The 19,602-nt window shown below is 37.3% G+C and overlaps 1 protein-coding gene across 1 annotated transcript; it reads right to left on the reverse strand.

The window, feature by feature from the left end:
* Positions 1-8,458: 8,458 nt before the first annotated feature.
* LOC125470815 (probable L-type lectin-domain containing receptor kinase S.5) lies at positions 8,459-11,115 on the reverse strand. Its single transcript, XM_048570471.1, has one exon. The coding sequence runs from the start codon at positions 10,626-10,628 to the stop codon at positions 8,646-8,648; it is 1,983 nt and encodes a 660-aa protein (XP_048426428.1). The 5' UTR covers positions 10,629-11,115; the 3' UTR covers positions 8,459-8,645.
* Positions 11,116-19,602: the final 8,487 nt, after the last annotated feature.

Genomic DNA, 19,602 nt, shown 5'->3' on the forward strand with positions numbered 1-19,602 from the left:
TACCATGATTTGGGAATGCAGGACTTGACAGTGCAAGCTAACAATGTCTGAGAATTTTTGTTCGGGTTTTTGCATCTGTTTTTTTTTTTTTTTTTTTTTTTTTTTCATTTGAAGCCATGGTATTTCTAGTGGGTGAAAAAAATGTCCAATATAATTACACGAGAGAGGAATTTAATTGGATCCCATTTGTGTCATTGTAATTAAATATTTTTCTCGTTTATTGAAGGAAAATAATTGTGTTGGCAAAGGAGTTTTACGATTTTGTTCATGTTTCATTAGTTTGCATTTTGTTGTTATGTCTGATCTCATATTAAAAATCAAATAAATAATATATTACAAACAACTAGAATTAATGAAACATAGTACAAATTCATTTATAATCAATCCGAAGAAAATAAATTCAACTATTGCTAATACAAATTCATTCACAACTTTTACATTCAACCTGAATTTTTTTTTTTTTTTTTTTTGAATCTGCATTTGATATTCAGTTAAACAACGATGGTAGATAAAATATGAAACATCAAACACTAAAATCATGAGACCGGTAACGGCTGAGCTAGGCATCAAAAGGAGAACCTGATGGTGAGTGTGGAGTCAAAAATAATCAAGAAAAATATAGAGGTGACACATGGATTCTAGGGTGAAAATGACAAAATTACCCTCGAGGAACATCGGAACTCCTACGCGCGAGCAGTGGATAACCATCCCTCAATCAAGTCAAAAGTGCCCAAAATATGTATTTATTCAAAACCTATTTCATCCATCCTCATCAAATATCCTCCACAAGGTAACCCCCAAGTCTTTCCTTTCAAATTATATTAATTAGCTAATTAATTGATTTATTATTCAATTAATTTATTAATTAGCTACAAATCATGAATCTCACCTAAAAAGCCATCCAAGTGGCCGGTCCATCTCCTCCCAAAGGGGCCGGCCACACCTCTATATAAACACTCTCATTTTCTCCAAAACTCAATTCCAACTCTCTTGCAAAATTCTCTAAGTTCTCCAAACACTTTTCCCTCAAAATTCTAACTTTGGCATCGGAGGTTCTTCGGCCAAAGCCCCCCATTCATCGTGGGCGTGTGAGGCTCTTGGCTTTGACCTAAGTTGTTACTTGTTTTGTAGGTGCAATTTTGTCCAAGAGGAAGAAGACAGAAATTTGCATCCACAATGAGGATGGAGAAGAAGAGGGGATTGGACTTGAGATTGAATTTTCTAGTTTGGGGCATTGATCTTGATTTTAATCTATTGCCTGGTTTGGTAGTGATCAGGTTCAGCACAGATAACATAGTAGTTGTCTGGTATGTTAAAAGTTAAGGTGGCAAAGCCACCGTAATCAGATAGGGCAAGTGATGGTGAAATGTAATGATTGTAATCTACTTCTCCAGTCACTAATGTCAAAAAATCGTCTTCATGTTTGTAGTTAAGTACGAATTCATGGCCGACGTGAAATTCTTTTGATGAAGCCCACTCGTATTAACAACGCCACTAGAACTCTACCCTTCATCCCCACCAACTGTATAAACGGTAGCGGAACAAGCACCAAAGAAAAGCATCGTGATGATGAAACTAGGCAATAGTATTTCTTAGAGCCATGACTATCCTATAAACAATAAACAAGCAAGTATCGAGTACATTTTACTGTGAGTAAGCTTTAGAAATAGGAATGTAAATATTGTGTAAATATTAGAGTCTTTTATTAGGAAGGATATCTCTTGTGTCCTTTTTTAGTTTTCCTTTGAGAACAAGGATTGTATATATTATCTACTTAATTATGCAATACATGAAAAATTAAGCCATAAAATTTTATTTGGCATCAGATCCTTATTGTCGTAACCTTAAACCGGAAAATAATTTATGTACCATGCCGCTACTGCAAGGGTAGTGCTTGCTGCCTTGCTGTGAACTGTGTGTCCCCATCGTGTGCCTTGTTTCTGCTATTTGCAGGAAATCATTGGCCGTGAATCAAGATGACCCGTGTCAAAGACTCATGGCTGAAGTTGGATGGGGGTCTATGTACGACCACCGACAATTCAGTTATAAGGCTTGTAGTGATACATAATGATGCTTCAAACGTACCGAATACCGTAAAACTCAATGGATCAAATTATCCTCTTTGGTCCAAAGTATTGGAGATGTGTATTGTTGGGCGTGGTAATAAAGGGTTCATGACATGGAGTATTAAGGATCCCAAGGAAGGCAGTGTCGAGTATGAAACTTGGGAGACTATGAATGCAATTGTGAAATGGTAGTTGATTAATTCCAAGGATCCTACCATCATGGGGTTTTTCATCCATCTTCATACCGCTAAAGAAGTATGGGAACAAGTTGCTCGAACGTATTATGATGGGTCTGATATCTCTCAAATTTATGAGTTGAAGGTAAAGTCATTCTGACTTCGACAAGAAGGGCGGCCTATTGATGTATACTATGCTAATCTCAAGGCTATCTGACAATAATTGGATCAAAGAAGACCAATCAAGATGGAATGTGCTATTGACTTGAAGATACTTCGAGAGATCCAACTGGATTGTGTGTATGCTTTTCTAGCAGGACTCGATGATATCTTTAATAAGGTACATATATTTTGAGAATTCAACCTTTACCATCCGTTGAGGAAGTGTTTTCTGTTGTTAGGCGGGAAGGACAACGCCATGCTACTATGATGGGAAGTAGTGTCGTTGAGAATCAAGGAGGAACACCCCACGTGGCTATGGTATCACGACTACCATCTTCTGGCCGGTCCTATAGCTCATCTTCATCAATAAATTCTCACCCATTTACTCAAGAAAATAAAGATGATTTGAAATGTACTTTTTGTGGGCAAACTCGTCATATGGAAGATACATGTTTTAAAAAACACAGACTACTTGAATGGTTCTCGGAATTGAAGAAAAAATTACATGCAAATGAGCGTGCTACTAATGGGGCTAGTGGGAGTCGTGCATCCATAGCCGCTGCAACACCTTGTAAAAAGGAGGTCGTGTATACTCAAGGGGATTTGGGTCAAACTTTGTTGACTAAGACCAATCCTAGTAAATCCTCGTCCAATACAGGTACTGTTGGATGTGTTCTTTTAGCGTTCGGTACTCAGCACCATACATGTTGGATTCTAGACTCTAGTGCAACAGATCATATGACATTCGATAAAAAGTTATCTACATGTATGACAATGACTCATCAAAAGTGTGTAGCAACAGCGAATGGCACCACTGTCGTGGTGACTGGGGCGGCACGGTGGACATTACACCGTCCCTCTTTTTTCACCACTGTTTGCTTGTTTCGTAGTTGTCTTATCATTTATTATCTATTCCCTAAGTTACTGAGCAATTGGATAGTGTTGTACTTATGTATCCGTTTTTTTGTTTACTTCAAGATATTCAGACTAAGGAGATAATTGGGCGTGGCACTAAGAGAGAAGGGTTGTATTACGTGGATGACGTCATTCATGGCAGAGCTAATACAGTTCAAGCATCATGTACTAGTAATCTGTAAGAAGTTTGGTTGTTGCATCGTTGGTTAGGACATGCTTCTTTTAGTTATTTAAGGCGTATGTTGCCTAGTTTGTTTCATGAAATAAAAGAATCAGACTTATATTGTGAAGTATGTATTCTTGCTAAGAGCCATCCTGCTTCATTTTTTCCTAGTATAAATAAAAGATTGCTTCCATTTGAGCTTGTGCATTCAGATGTTTGGGGGCCTTCGCCCGTTAATACCGTTTCAGGGGTTAAGTGGTTTGTTACATTTGTTGATGATTGCACTTGTATGACATGGGTATATATGTTGAAACATAAAAGTGATTTTAGTATGATTATTCGGTCTTTCTCTCAGATGGTGGCTATACAATATTCCTCTATTATTAAGGTTCTTCGTTTTGATAACGGGGGTGAATATGTTAAATCTGAACTATCTTATTTTTTTCCATGATCAAGGAATCCTCCATGAGACAACTTGTCTTCATACCCCACAACAAAATGGGGTTGTTGAGAGAAAAAATCGTCATATTTTGGAAACTGCTCATGCATTGCTTATTGGTGCATCCGTACCTAAGAGTTTTTTGCCGGACGTTGTCACTTATGCAGTGTATGTCATTAATCGCATGCCATCACGGGTTGTAGAAATTAGAATTCCGTACTTCACTCTAAGTATTAACGAAACATGTTCTTGTTGTCTCTACCAACACTTTTACTCCTTGGGTGTTTGGATGTGTTGCTTATGTTCATATCCACAAGATTCATCGTAGTAAATTGGATCCTTGTGCTCTTCGATATGTCTTTGTTGGATATGCATCCTAACATAAAGGTTATAAGTGTTATCACCCTGAAACTCGCCACATGTATGTAACCATGGATGTGACTTTCTTTGAATCGAAATATTTTTATACTCCAGTATCATCACCTTCCAATCACAAGGGAAGTATGATATATGTGATCTTGATGGTGATTTTGGGTGGTTGGATGTACAAGACGTAATTGCTTCAGAGGGAGTGCACCATGATATTGACGGTGACGTGCTGGGTGATGTAACAGAGTCTCAGTCCCCTCCTGCCAAAACTGCTGCAGGTGGTTGGCCATTGATTGCTGAAGAAGGGTATGCCGAAAGTCCTTGTGCTGGTGTTTAGCCATCCACTGTCAAAGCTGAGCTAGCTTCACCGTAGGCTTTTGTCGAAACTAACAACCTTGAGACTTGTGCCGAAGATGTTTTCCCCCTCTCTCTAGCTCGATAGTGTCGTCGTCCAATACGTCTTCTCTGAATATCCCTGAGGTAAGTGCTAGTGATGCTTATATAACTAGTGATGTTATAAGTACATATAAGTTGCCACCACGGCAAAATCGTGGTGTACCCCCTGATAGGTTTTCTCCGAAAGGAAAAGTGAAGTATCCAATAGCCAATTATGTGTCATGTCAAAATCTTTCACTTGAATGTCAATCTTGGGTGAACAATGTGGAGTCAATTCAAGTACCAACTCGAGTAGAGGATGCTTTGAAGAATCGAGAATGGGCTGAAGCAATGGATGAAAAGATGATGGCACGGCAGAAAAATAATACATGGGAAGTAGTGGAGCTGTCGAAAGGAGAAAAACCAGTTGGGTGCCGATGGGTTTTTACAGTTAAATACAAGGCTGACGGATCACTCGACAGGTACAAAGCAAGGTTGGTAGCAAAAGGATATACTCAAACGTATGATGTTGAATATCAGGAAACTTTTTCTCTTGTAGCTAAGATGAATACGATACGAGTTCTTATCTCATTAGCTGCAATTTTGGATTGGCCATTGAAACAATTTGATGTAAAAAATGCGTTTCTTCATGGGCATCTGAAGGAGGAAGTGTACATGAATTTTCCTCCAAGATATAATACTAGAGGAAAAACGAGAGTGTGCCAATTGTGGAAGTCACTTTATGGGCTTAAGCAGTCACCATGTGCATGGTTTGAGATATTCACTCAGGCCATGAGGAAGAATGGGTATTATCAAAGTCATTTTGATCATACTCTATTGTGAAATGGAGAAACGGTAAAGTAAGAGCCTTAATTATTTATGTGGATGATATGATAATAATAGGTGATGATTTAGATGAGATTGTCAAACTGGAAAAAAAAACCTTGCTGCCGAGTTTGAGATGAAGAGTTTGGGTGATTTAAAGTATTTTCTTGGAGTTGAGGTTGCTTGTTCATCCAAAGGTAGTCTCAATGAAAATATGTTCTAGATTTGTTAAAGGAAACATGTATGCTTGGGTGTAAACCTATGGATACTCCTATTATGGAGAAACATCACTTGGGAATTTATTCGAATCAAGAACCAATAGATAAAGGCAGATATCAGAGACTGGTAGGAAGACTAATTTATTTAGCTCATACCCGTCTGGATATAGCCTATGTAATGAGTGTGGTGAGTCAATTTATGCACTCATCAAGTGTGGATCATATGGCTGCTGTTATGCGGATTTTAGCTTATTTAAAGTCGGCCCCGGGGAAAGGAATTTTGTATAAAAATTCTGATCATCTAAAAATTGATGGGTTTACTGATACTGATTGGCCATGTGATGTGACTGATAGGCGTTCTACTTCTGGATACTTTACGTTCGTTAGTGGAAATTTAGTTATTTGGAGGAGCAAGAAACAAAAGGTAGTGTCTAGGTCTTATGCAGAGGCCGAATTTAGGGTATGGTGCATGAAGTGTGTGAAGTTCTTTGGTTATGTAAGTTGCTTTGGGGTCTTGACTTCAAACCGAAAGAGGCTACAAATTTGTACCATGACAATAAGTCAGCACGAGAGATTGCAGAGAACCTGGCATAGCATGACAGAACGAAGCATGTGGAGGTTGATCGACACTTCATTAAGGAAAAGCTTGAGAAGAAGATTGTGTCAATACCGTTTGTGAATTCGGGAGAACAACTTGCGGATATTCTCACTCATGCCGTGTGTAGTAGGTTTTTTGGTGACTCACTTGTCAAGTTGGGCATGCGTGACATCTATGCTCCAACTTGAGGGCTAGTGTTGCAGTGAGTAAGCTTTTGAAATAGGAATGTAAATATTGTGTAAATATTAGAGTCCTTTATTAGGAAGGATATCTCTTGAGTCCTTTTTTAGTTTTCCTTTGAGAACAAGGATTGTATGTATTATATACTCAATTATGCAATACATGAAAAATTAAGTTGTAAAATTCTATTGTACATAGACAAAATTAAAACACCAAGTGAAGTGAATTGGGAGTGGAAGAATGAAGAAAGCCGATAGATAGCAGGAAAGTAGTAAAGTGAGTGAAAATTTGATGAAAGGCAGTAATGCCTCACCATGCGTATGTATAGATATAGATATACGCAATTAGATATAGCGTGCGTTCTAAGTAATTAGTATCCCGAACGGAAAATGATACCAAATCCAGTTGAAAAAATGGTTTTCCAAAATCAGATAAGAAAATGCATGGTTTTCGAATCCGAATTACTAGTATCAATTCTATATAAGAATTATAGACTTTTTTTACGATTCTATTTTATTGGAACAAGGCCGAAAGACCAACTTTCTGGCGTTTTGTCCGCAATTTTGCTAACACTTTTCCCGATGGTGACTGCCGCCCGCCATCCTTTCGAGTGATGCCTCCCTCCGGAGTTCAGAGAGAGAGAGAGAGAGTGCAGTGGGAAAGGTGAAAACCATGGAAGTGCAGGTAATTAGTAGAAAGGGAAAAAACAGTATCTCCCTGCCTTCTTTCAGTTTGAATTTCTTTCGAGCCTCAGCCATGGAAGTGCAGGTAATTCTTTACTTTCAATTTAGTTACCGTGCAAGCAATTCTTTACTTGCAAATAAAATATAAAAAAAAAGACATAGGCTGCGTTTGGTACAGCTTCTAGGGGCACCAAGGTGTTGGGTAAAAATGTTCTCTCCAACTAAATTTTACATGCATTTTTACTTTTGGTTTCTTTCTTACTACCATCAAGTAATTTACATTCGGTTTCTTACAACTACCAAGTAATATCTTGCTGAATTTTTACCTTCTGCATAGTTCATTATTCCGTATTTTATCAGTTCATCTTGTACTGTTTAAATGCTAATTGAACGATGTAACTTTTGTCCCCGAGGATAATCTAAATCTGCAGTGTTGGTGCCTACCTTCCTGGTCGTTCGTTTTTTATCAGTCAATCGTTCCACTGTAATTGTAGCCAGTTTGGGATGAATTTTAGTTTAATGTACGGGCTTTTAGGCTTTTAGCATCCTTGAAACCAGATGAGGTGTCCGGGATAGCTTAATAAGTTTCGATCTCATTGCACTTCAATGGCAGGCTGAAAATTTCGTTGGTGTTTGTGTTTGTACACTTGCGGTATATGGATTTTTTTTATTTCATGTAAAATTGTCTTAATCTCATAATCTTTTATGCAGCCTTCAACCAAGAATTTGCTTTTTAATTTTGTATGCCTTCTTGGTTATACATGTTAATCTCTCATCAGGTGAAGTGCTTGCGTTCTCATAGAATAGTACGCCACGATTTGAACCCTGATAACTTTTCTTTTCTGAGCATTCACTTTGAACCATGTTATCGTGTTGTATTGTACTACATCAATTTAGAGGTAACTCTAAAAATATGAGGAAGGTTTTCGAAGCTGCCTTCGGAAACCTACATGTGCTTTGCAACAGAGCTCAGATATGTGTTCCTCCCTTTTTGCATGGATCAAGTTTCTTATATATGCCATGCATGCGAAGGTTGATTAGTTTCCTGTTAAAATTTAGTTCTCGTGTTATACTTTAATCAGATTAACATAGTTTAAATGACTTTGATTGCGCTGAGATAACATAACCACGAAACTCCAGCGAATTCTAAGCCTGTAGAGTTCGATACGGCAGGAAGAAATGCAATGCCCTGAAATAAAATGAAAAAGAGTTATAATTAGTGTAGCATTGTCTGCAGCCTGCAGGGAAAGGAGCCCTTGGCTTCTCCTAAGCGGATATAATTACAAGAACGAAGCGTAAAGCAGAGGGGTTTTGGGTAAATCAAGTGCTTCGGTAAAACTTGTATGACTAATTAACTTGCGTGATACGATACAAATGAACAAGCATAACACATACACACTATTTATTTCTGTTACAGATTTACACTTCCAGAAGACCAAGGATTTTCTTGATTTCTTATCAGGCTATATTAATTAGTCATCTTCCGCTGAGGTCTGTGAGTGGAGTCATTTGACCTTCAACCACATTAGATTCTGTATCGTCTTTGAATGATGGAGGCATGGCTGGCCACACAAAAGCAGGTCGTTCTTGGGGCAAAGCTGGCGGATCATCTTCCCTTGTAAGAACCATAAGGACAGTTCTCATAGATGGCCTCTCATGTGGGTTAGGGTGGCAACACGATAACCCCAACATCAGCACGCATGCCATATCATCCTCATTGATGTCTCCATCCATTCTTGAGTCAACAGCTTCAAGGATCCTTCCTCTGCTATAAAGATCCCACAGCCAATACACTATGCTGTTGTTGTAGTTGTTCTGTTCGTTTTGATTACCAGGCCTTCGTCCACAGACAACTTCTAGCATAAGAACACCAAATGCATAAACATCCGTCTCAATGGTAGCCCTTCCAGTAAGAAATGTCTCCGGAGCCATGTAGCCTGGCGTTCCTGCAATCTCATTAGTGGAGTGGTGAGTCAAGTTACTTTGCTGAATGGTACGCGCGAGCCCAAAGTCTCTCAGCCTCGCGATAAAATCTGAGTCCAACATGATATTGCTGGCTTTGATGTCTCTGTGAAGCACTCTCTTCTCACATCCATTGTGAAGATAATCTAGCGCCTGAGCAACTCCAAATATTATGCGGCGCCTTCTTTCCCAGCTCAGTGTTGGTTTGCCCATCTCCGTGCCAACACTCTCGTCCCTGTATATAAATCTGTCTAGGCTTCCATTTGGCATGAACTCATAAACGATAAGAAGCTCATGGCTTTCGTAGCACCATCCAATTAGTTTGACCAGATTTTTGTGACGAAGGCTGCCGATTGTGGTGACTTCTGCTATGAATTCTTGCTTGCCTTGACGCGAATTCTTTGAGACTCGCTTGACTGCTATCTCTTTATCTCCCAGGAGTCCCTTATAGACGGTTCCAAAGCCACCTTTTCCGAGCTTGTTCTTGGGATTGAATCTGCCTGTTGCTCTTTGAAGTTCTTTCAGTTTGAATTTTGTTGGAGCCATGGAAGTTGTTTGGATCTCATCTTGAATCCTCGGAAGCACATCCTCGTTTTCACCTCGCCTTGTCCAGAAGAAGTAACAAGAAACTCCAGTTACCAAAAGTAGTACTACTACCGGGACCATAATCCAAACCCACAGCAGGTTTGAATCTTCATCTACATGCGAAGAGTTGAACTCCCACGACCGGATGCAATTTAGCTGAGTGTTATTGCCCGTGGAAGCTGAGAATCCGACATAGACCTCCTGTGAAAGATAGGCAGAGAGATTTAGAGTGTAAGACAAAACTGGAGCATTCTCCATTCCTTCAGCAGTTTCATTGGTCTGGGAAACAAAGACGGTGATGTTCTGGTTGGCATACTCAATTCTCACTGTGTAATTCGTTCCGATTGATAGATTAACACCATGGCCAAGCAAAGGCACTTGTTGAATCGAGTAAACGCTGTTTACGTCCAACCCCACATGGTTGTCATCCACATCTTCTGCGTAGCTCTTTCTTGTGTCGAATTCTACTGCAACTATTTTAGCTTTAACAGATCCGTTTGACGTTGCATTTACAATTCCAAGCCATTCACCCTCGCTGTGCTCCGGAAGAGTGGGGCTTTCAGTTAAGATAAAGGCCAAGCCTTCACCACCTGGATTGGTTTTGGGATCGATTTTAAGTACAAAGGTAGAATTGAAAGAAGCTTTGCCTTTCCCCCAAAGTTTGAATCGTTTTTTATACAAAAACCTTCCAGCTTGGTTCATGATCAAGGCCGCGTTACTAACATCAGGAGTTACCTGGACGGCGTTTAAAAATATACGAGAGTTTTCGAATAGAAAATACTCATCATCAACGTGGTCTCGAAATGTGGGATAGCTAAAACTCAAGCTTCCTGCTGGATTAACAGCACACAAGTGCAAGAGGGCTAGTAGGACTGCAGACCTTCGCATCGAAGAAACTTGCATCCTACTCATGAAGGTTTTTTGGTACAGAGTTCGAGAGATCGAAAGAAATCCAAGGAAGAAGGTGAGGGTTAATTTCAAAGTTCAAGTAGGAGGACACAGTTTTGCAATATATTTAAGCTAATTGAGGTCAATTTAATTACCTGTATTAGAAGGAGACGTCGATCGATTCGAACAGAGGGAGAGAATTGTATTTTGCTTACATTATTTAGCACCATGATGGTTACTTGAGGATTGAAAAGTCAACAAAACCGGGGTAACTGAATTCTTTTTTTTTTTATACTTCTAAACCTGTTTTTTATCCTAACGAAATTTACAAGGAATGTTCACTCACAAGGAAGAAAGTGAAAAAAAAAAAAAACAAAATTAAGAGGAAAAAGAAAAGTCAAGATGAATCTTAATCATGTACATGTAACAGGAGAAAGACTTATATGTACCAGGACGTCATCATGATGGTGAATTTATTTCTTGTAAGTTGCTTTCTTGTAATAGACAAACAACTAGACAAAGTACTCATACTCATGATCATTTGATTTAGCAGCACACAATCTCCACTTTGTTGGTTAAAACATACTTAGTCATCATGTGATATGGTCAGAGAAATAGAGTAATCCGGCCCGATGCTTTCCCCTCTTGTTTTTTCACCTCTTTTTATGATTTTTGTTTGTCAAAGTGAAACAGTAGATTTGTGTGAATGGGTGTTAACGAGTGACCTGTTAATTTAACAATTTGAGTTTGAATGACCTATTAGCTTAAAGTATAGATGCCAGACATTGAGTATGGTTCAATTTCTCAGTTCAGTTTGGGTCGAAATACGCTAGTAACCTATAATATCATTCGTCAAAGAATTAGCATAAACAATACAATTTTCAATTCTACTTGTTTTAAATTTATTAAAGAATATACTTATTTTAGGAAAATGTTATTAGCACTCCAAAAATCTCATTCTACACTCCCTTACAAGTATTTTTCTTTCTAATTATAGAAAGTTTGGAATGTCAAATGAACTTTTTGGAGTGTTAATAACTATTTCCTTATTATATTGTGAACATATTGTAATTATACATTTTAGAATTATATTTTGTAGTTATCATCAAAAGATGAAAGCACATCAAAAGTAAGTAATTTTCTTGATTGTTTACCCAAAATAATATAAAATGTTCTTAATTGATAAAACCAATGTTCCATTCTTATATTATAAACTATTTTTTCATATTGATAATAGCAATCTTATATTTTAATATAATTTTTTTGGATGTCAGTTTGAGCACAAGAAACCAATAAAACATGTTATTATTAATACATGTTTAACCTGGTAACAAAATCCAAATAAAACAAAATTTTCAAATTGGGCCCACATCAACCCACCAACATTCTTATAATATAAAGTATTTTTCATATTGATAAAACTAACGTTGTCTTTTAAGATAAAATATTTTCATGGATAAGTTTGCAAGAAACTAAAAACACATATCGTTTATACATGTTTGAACATGATAAAAAAAATACTAAATAAAACAAAATTTTCAAATTGGGCCCACATCAACCCACTCCCTCTTCCGATTCCTATAACAAAAATATTATTCTTACCACTTATTTGTACTATCATTTGTAATATCTCTATAATAAAAATAGGACTCACATGCGTTGGCAAGCCCCCTACATCTAGTAGAGAGATGATACAACTACGTGGTAAATGTAGCATTTCTACCGTTTCCACTTTCAGCGTCACCACCACCAAATTGAGAGAGAGATCAAATTGCGAGAATGAGAGACTACTGAATTTACAACCGAATCGCCACCGTATCGATACGATGGTACTGGTATCGAATTCGAATAGTGAAAGATCGTATCCAACAACTATTGCGTAAAAGATTGAGTTTACGTGATTCATTGACTTAAATGTTTAGAATGAACCCAACCCAAACACATAAAAACTAGGGAAATACCCAAAATTATGACAGTTTCTTAATCTTGTGACAGAAATAGGACATTTCAAATATGCACACGGTATGCACACGCAATCCACAACAATCGGAGAGAAAAATGATTTTTCCCACACTTTGAAATGACCAAATTTTTGTCTCATATAAATGGGCTATCTAGAAATTTCAGCTCTCATTTCTCATTTTGTAGAGAGAAACAGAGAGGAAGGAGAAAATCTATCTCCCCCAATTCTAGTTCAAAGAAGCCTAATACACCCATCTTCTTCATCTAAGAGCTCTCTCTTTCTCTCTCTCTCCTCTCTCTCTCTACACTTCAAATATGCACAAGAGCTCTCTCTCTAACCCACTCATCTTCTTTGATTTTTACCTTTTCATTCGTAGGTTTTGTGAAATGGGTTTACTTAATTTTGCTTTTTGATTGATAGATTTTTGGAGTTGAAGTGATTGGTTTGGTGTTTCTTAGAGGAAACTCAAATCCTTCAATTTTTATTTTTTATTTTTTATCATTTCTCTAATTTATATGTTGGTTTTCATTTATTCTGTCTTCTCCCTCCCTCTGCTCCCTCTTTTGATCCAAATTTATAAGCACTAAAATAAGGTTTGGCTTTTGCTGCAATTAAATGAAAAAACTTATTAAAAGTCAATTGCCTTTTGGAGAAGAGAAAATTTGAGGGAAAAGAGAGGAATCAGATTGGAAAGAAGGAAAATAGAAGGATATGGACGAAATTGTTTCATGTACTTGTTCGCTCTCATCGTATTAAGCTCGCTCATACACTGTATGTACATAACATGCATCGGACATGCACATAACATGCACATGTTATGCTCACATATCTGAGCTCAACCCAAAAACCCATAGCTCACAGTTCTCTATTTGAAATTAGAAAAATGACGCAATCAGATAAATGACCCTAAACTTTATATGAAGAATCAAAGATTTGATAATTTCAATTTGGTATCAAATTTGATTGGGTTCAAATATTTCAAGGATTTGAAAAAATTGCAGTTTGAATGGGCACATAAGAACCCAACTGAATCAAAGGAAATTGTTTCAAGAACTTGTTCGCTTTTTTCGTATTTGCCGGGTCTGCCTCTAAATCAAAGAAAAAGTAGCAAACTACATTAATGTGAAGAGTATCAAAGATGTAAATACGCATCATCTACACATAATACACTATATGCACACCACATGCACATAATATGTACAATACATGCACATGATATGCACAGAACGAGAAAAACTTTAACAGCAACGTATTGGTATAATGGATATAATTAAAACATAATTGTTATGTATATAAGGTTACAGTGATATCTTGAAAAGTCATGTTACATATATTAACCACCGCTTAACCGTGCACATGGAAAACATGATACTTGTTGTCGTTATTTCAAGGACATGCATAACCTTAACGTCCTCTAAGTTTTTTCTTAATTTTGTGTTTCACTGAGGACAACTAGGTTGTGGTCATACTCGCTAAATTATGAGGCACAACATACGTGCATCATAACTAGTGAACATTCCCACTTCTCATATTAAGATGTAGTCATGCACACCATATGCAAACCACATGCACATTAAGGAAAAATTTTCACAAATTTCTATAATTGAACACTTGAACCAAAAATTGTTCCATCCCCGTCTCATAGCACGTCAAAACTTGAAATTTATTCCACAACCCATACACCCTAACATGAAACACTAACCCTAATTTAACTTCTAAGTATTAATTCATCTTACAAACAACTCATTTATTCCATAAATCATTGATGAAGGAACTTGGAACTAAACACCCTACCTTACTATGCATGCCAAAGCTTCAAGCGCAGAAAAAACTAGAACTTTCCGGCCAAAATAGAAAATATGGTACAAAACCCAGCTTACTCTTCTCACCTCTCTCTCGCTTCCCTTTCTTCGAAATAAGAGGTATGAGGTGAACCTAAAGCCTAACTCACTCTTCGAAATCGGAGCTCAGAGATATAAGGAAAGGAGAGAGAGAGAGAGAGAGAGAGAGAGAGTAGAGAAAGAATCATAAAATGGGAGACAGAAAGTGAGGAATAGCCCGTTTATATGAGGGTATTTTAATAATTTCGGTTTTGTGCATGGTGTGCATTGCCGATTTGTTCTATTTCTGTCCCCAAATTAAGAAATTGTCCCATTTTAGTATATTTCCCTAAAAACTAACCCGTTTACAAGTCTACTTGATTGAGTGAACATAAAATAAGAAAAAAAAAATTGCTATGAAGTAAGAATTCAATGCCAATAAATAAATAAGTTAGGTGCCTTGGCCTTGGCTACAAGAAACTTGAGATTTAATGAAAAGAAATAGGCAGAATTATGAGCACAATATCCTTCCTACTGAATCATTATACTACACACACACACACATATACCTGAAGAAGCCATGAAAAATAGTATGAATGCACTGAAGAGAATACTAACAGAAGGTCTTCTACTCACACAACCCTTATGTCCAATACTAGTGATAGTCTAGTGATTGAGTGAATGTATATTTGATGAGTAGGGACATTCATATTTATAGAGTATATTCCTAACGTGATCCCAACTATCAAGGGATTAGTGAATGTATGACGTTCCCCTAATCCCTTAATTCTAGGAGATCAGTTGTTGACATGGCCATGACTTCTAATTGGTTTAAACCTATGTTTAGGTATCCTTATCATGATACGTGTAAGTTCAAAACCTAACATTCTCCCACTTTTGAACTTCCACTTATCATGTTCATTGTCCAACACATTAAACCAATCCCTTAAGTGATCACTTGAGTCATGTCAACCATACAGTAACTCATATCTACCAAGAATAGCTTCAAAGAGTTGAACTCCAGAAAATTCATACTTCGTAATTTGTACTAACACTCTGAGATCATATCCCCCAAAACTACTCATGCATGATATTAACAGAGCAAACAAACATATTTAACATATCTACTATTTACACTCCCACTGATTAAACCAAACATCATTATCAAGCTTTTATTTGGCTCCAATGATAAGCCTTTTACAATAACCAGCATATTAACCTCGTTTTGATTAGTAACTCATCATTTCAAACACTGCATATATACATATATATTTGTACATACACACAATAACTGAAACAATCATCTTGAATTCATTGTTTAAAAAAAAAACATATGAATACAATAATCCATGCTTATTCAAATTTTCATGAAAAATAGAAAATTGTTGAAAGAAAATAACCTTCATGCATGTGTCACAAAAGCATCAAAAGACTCCACAACACCTGTGCATGTTACATGGTCTTTAAACACTCTAACTCCAAGTGGTTTTGTGAGAGGATCTGCCATCATTTCTGAGGTATTAATGTGCTTAACGGAAACTATCCCAGCCTTCACCTATTCTTTCACTGACTGATACTTTACATCCATCAACCTCACTGCATAGGACTTCTTATTGTTTTTGGAGAAGAACACCACTGCCTTATTGTCACAGAAAATGACAATAAGAACCACTGCCTAGAAGCTTGTTTCAACCCATAAATTGACTTCCTCAGTTTACACACCTTTTGTTCGTGCCCTATTTCAACAAATCTAGGTGGTTGGACCATGTAAATCTCCTTATCTAGGACTCCATTAAGGAATGCAGTTTTCATGTCCATTTGGTGGAGCTCTAGATTGTAGTGAGCAACTATAGCAGGGTTGATTCTAAGATAATCCTTTGAAGAAACTGGTGAGAATGTATTGGATTAATCCAATCCTTCCCTCTGAGTATACCCCTTGGCAACTAGTCTTGCCTTATGCCTCTCAAACTTTCCTTTCGAATCTTTCTTCGTTTTGTATTCCTATCTGCACCCAATGAGTTTCATGGACTCATTTGCTTTTATCAAGACCCCCACTTCATTCAAATACATGGAGTCAATTTCCTCTTGCATAGCTATTTTTCACTGTTCACCTTTTTCACTTGCCATTGCTTGCTTAAAGGTGACTAAATCAATCTCTATACCCTCCTCGTGTTCAATTTTATCTCTATTAGCTTGTTGAAACTCAAGTAAATCATCATCAGCCTTGTCTAGTTTCTCAACATCTCCCACATGAACAAGAAAATCTCCAGAAATTAGTGACTTTCTTGTACATTGAGGCTGCCTACTTATCGCAGGGACCACTATTGCTTGCATGGCAGTTGTACCATGATTTTCATCTCCATTATGTTGCATGGTGGAGATTTGTGTATTGTTGCTGCTTAATGCATGCTGTAAGTCAGTAACCCCACTAAAATCACTTTAAGAAAAATCTTCATACACTTGGTTTTGTGTGTTAAGAGTTGCAAAATCAATTTTGGTTGATAACTTTGGGGAAGTTGTTGTCACAGCTTCTTATTCTTCTTCTTCTTCCAAAACAAAATCACGAGCCTCATTTCCATTTGATTCTTCCACTTAAATAAACCTTGCATTATTAGTTTCAAATATTCTCGTATGTAGGGTTGAAGGATAAAACTTGTACCATTTTGATCTCTCTGGAAAACCAATAAAGCTGCAACTTATAGTCTTAGGTTCAAGTTTCTTTGTCTCTGGATTGTACATTTTTGTTACTGCCTTGCAACCCCATATGTGAAGATGATTCAAACTAGGCTTTCTTGAAGTCCAAAGTTCAAATGGAGTCTTGTGCACGGACTTACTTGGAACTCTGTTGGAGATATAATTTGCCATTTTAAGCGCCTCACACCATAGAAACATAGGAAGATCAATCATACTCATCATGCATCTCACCATTTCAATCAAAGTCCTATTTTTTCTCTCGGCTACACCATTTTGTTATGGTGTTCTGGGAGTGGTATATTGTACTTGAATCCCATTTTCTTCCAAGAACATAGACATTAGACCCTTTTGTTGACCTTTCTTTGTGTACCTGCTATAATATTCCCCTTCACGGTCCTATCTCAAGTTAATTGTCTTTTCAAGATGTTTTTCCACTTCATTTTTGAAAGTTTTAAAGCAATCAAACACTTGATTTTTCTCAGATATAAGATATATACATATCCATAACTAGAAAAATCATCAATGAAAGACACAGAGTAGGCATTTTTGCAGATTGCTTGTGTGGGGAAAGGTCCACAAACATCTAAGTGGACGACTTCTAAGAGGTTAAGACTTCTTGTTGAACTAGTCTTCTTTGTGTTTGTTATTTTCCCTTTCCAACAGCCGATACAATTTTGCATATCATTAAAATCCAAGGTTGGGAGCATTTGTTCTTTAACTAGAATTTCTAACTTTTCTTGTTAATATGTCCAAGCCTCCTATGCTAAAGCATAGAAAACCCTTCATCATTCAGAGACCTTTTCAAAGACAAATTTGATTCCACCGCCAAACATTTTGTATTTAGCATTACTTGACAATTCAACCTCCAAAGATCATTGTCTAAAAAACAAATACCAAGCGAAAGATTCATATTATTTTTCTTGTAAATCCTTACACTTTCATCATCTCCCACAAAAACATAACCGTCTTTTACAAGCTTTGATGCAGAAATTAAACTTCTAGTTAACCTAGGAAAATAAAGAACATCTAGCAACTCTTAAACGAAACCACTTGACAACTTGAGCTTTAGGGTGCCTACTGCCTCCACAACTACTTTATTCTCATCCCCAACATGGACTTCGTAGACTTCATTTCTTGAAATTTCCCTTCTTGTGAATCCCTGCAAGGAATTGATAATATGCTCTGAACAACTAGTGTCAAACCACCAAGAATCTGAAGGGACTTCAACAAGATTAACATTAACACAAACAAAAACATTTTCAATTTTATTACCTTTCTTAGGTGCTCATTTCTTTCGTTTATCACAATCCCTCTTTAGGTGACCAAATTATTTGCAAAAGTAGCATTTAACATTTTGAATGTTGCCTTTAAAACCGTGAGATCCCTTAGAGGATGAGGGAGTGTCATTTCCAGTAGCATGAGAATATATAGCTTACCAGATGTCGAGATAGTCTTCCTCGCAGTTTCAGCCCTTATAAAATTCACTGCTTCATTTGACACATTTTTTATCCCGCTTTCCTCTTGGACACATATGGAAATGAGATCGTTCAGGCTACCACTTATCCTTTTGTGTGTTGTATGATGTCTTCAGTTGTTCATAAGTGTCTGGGAGGGAATTAAGGGCCATGTGAACAACAAAAGCATCATCAATGGGGACCTCCATATCCATGAGCTTTGCAACAACCTCCACTAGCTTCAGGATGTGCTCTTTGACAGTGCCTTTCCTATCATATTTCAAAGTTGTCAAGGTACTCATGAGATTCCCCATTTCTCCCTTCTCTGAAACCGAATTTGGCCTCAATTGCTTCCAGAAAATCCTTTGCTTTGTTAGTTGCAGGAATGCCTCATCTAACAGCTTCACCAACAGTGCCATGCGATTTGCTTTCTCCCATTTTTCAAATTTCAACCTTGTTCAACGGTGCTATTGTCATCTAGTGCTTGTGGCCATCTTCCCTTAATGCAAATATCGTAGTCCATTAGTCCTAGGATGATCTCTACGTCCTGTCTCCATTTTTTTGTAATTTCCCCCACTTAGAGGCTCGATAGAGGAAAAATTCGTTGAAATGGGATTCACTAAAGAAGCCATGAAGACAGACGTTAGAAAAACAATGAGGTAGGGAAAAGCACAATAAGATACAACACCTTTGGGTGAGGAATGTTTACTGCAAAAACTTAATCCATGTATAGCCATTTAGTTGTCACGCCCTGATCCCAACATTCATCCAGGATCGACACGTGACGCCACGTGTCGATCCTGGATGAATATCAAGATCGGGGCGTGACAAGTTTTAATGGTATTAGAGCTTAGGTATTAGATTCTAGTACCTTTACCTTAGAGTTCGGAAGACCTTTGGGTAGCTAAGAAGAGACTCTACATGAACGGTTGACCTTGTTGGTTTTATGTGTTGCTTATGTGGCATTGCTCCTGATTGGTAGATTCGTTGTATTGAGTAGATGTGTTGTAATAAGTTGCTTATAATATGAGGTGCTGTCTTTGAATATGGTTCATGTGTTGACTAAG

The sequence above is a fragment of a genome, unplaced genomic scaffold (assembly GCF_019419815.1).
Source record: "Pyrus x bretschneideri cultivar Hongxiangsu unplaced genomic scaffold, Pyrus_bretschneideri_v1 Contig53, whole genome shotgun sequence".
Taxonomy (NCBI): Eukaryota; Viridiplantae; Streptophyta; class Magnoliopsida; order Rosales; family Rosaceae; genus Pyrus; species Pyrus x bretschneideri.

Excerpts from the sequence above, each read along its gene's own strand:
- LOC125470815 (XM_048570471.1), bottom strand. The coding sequence starts at position 10,628 with ATGAGTAGGATGCAAGTTTCTTCGATGCGAAGGTCTGCAGTCCTACTA.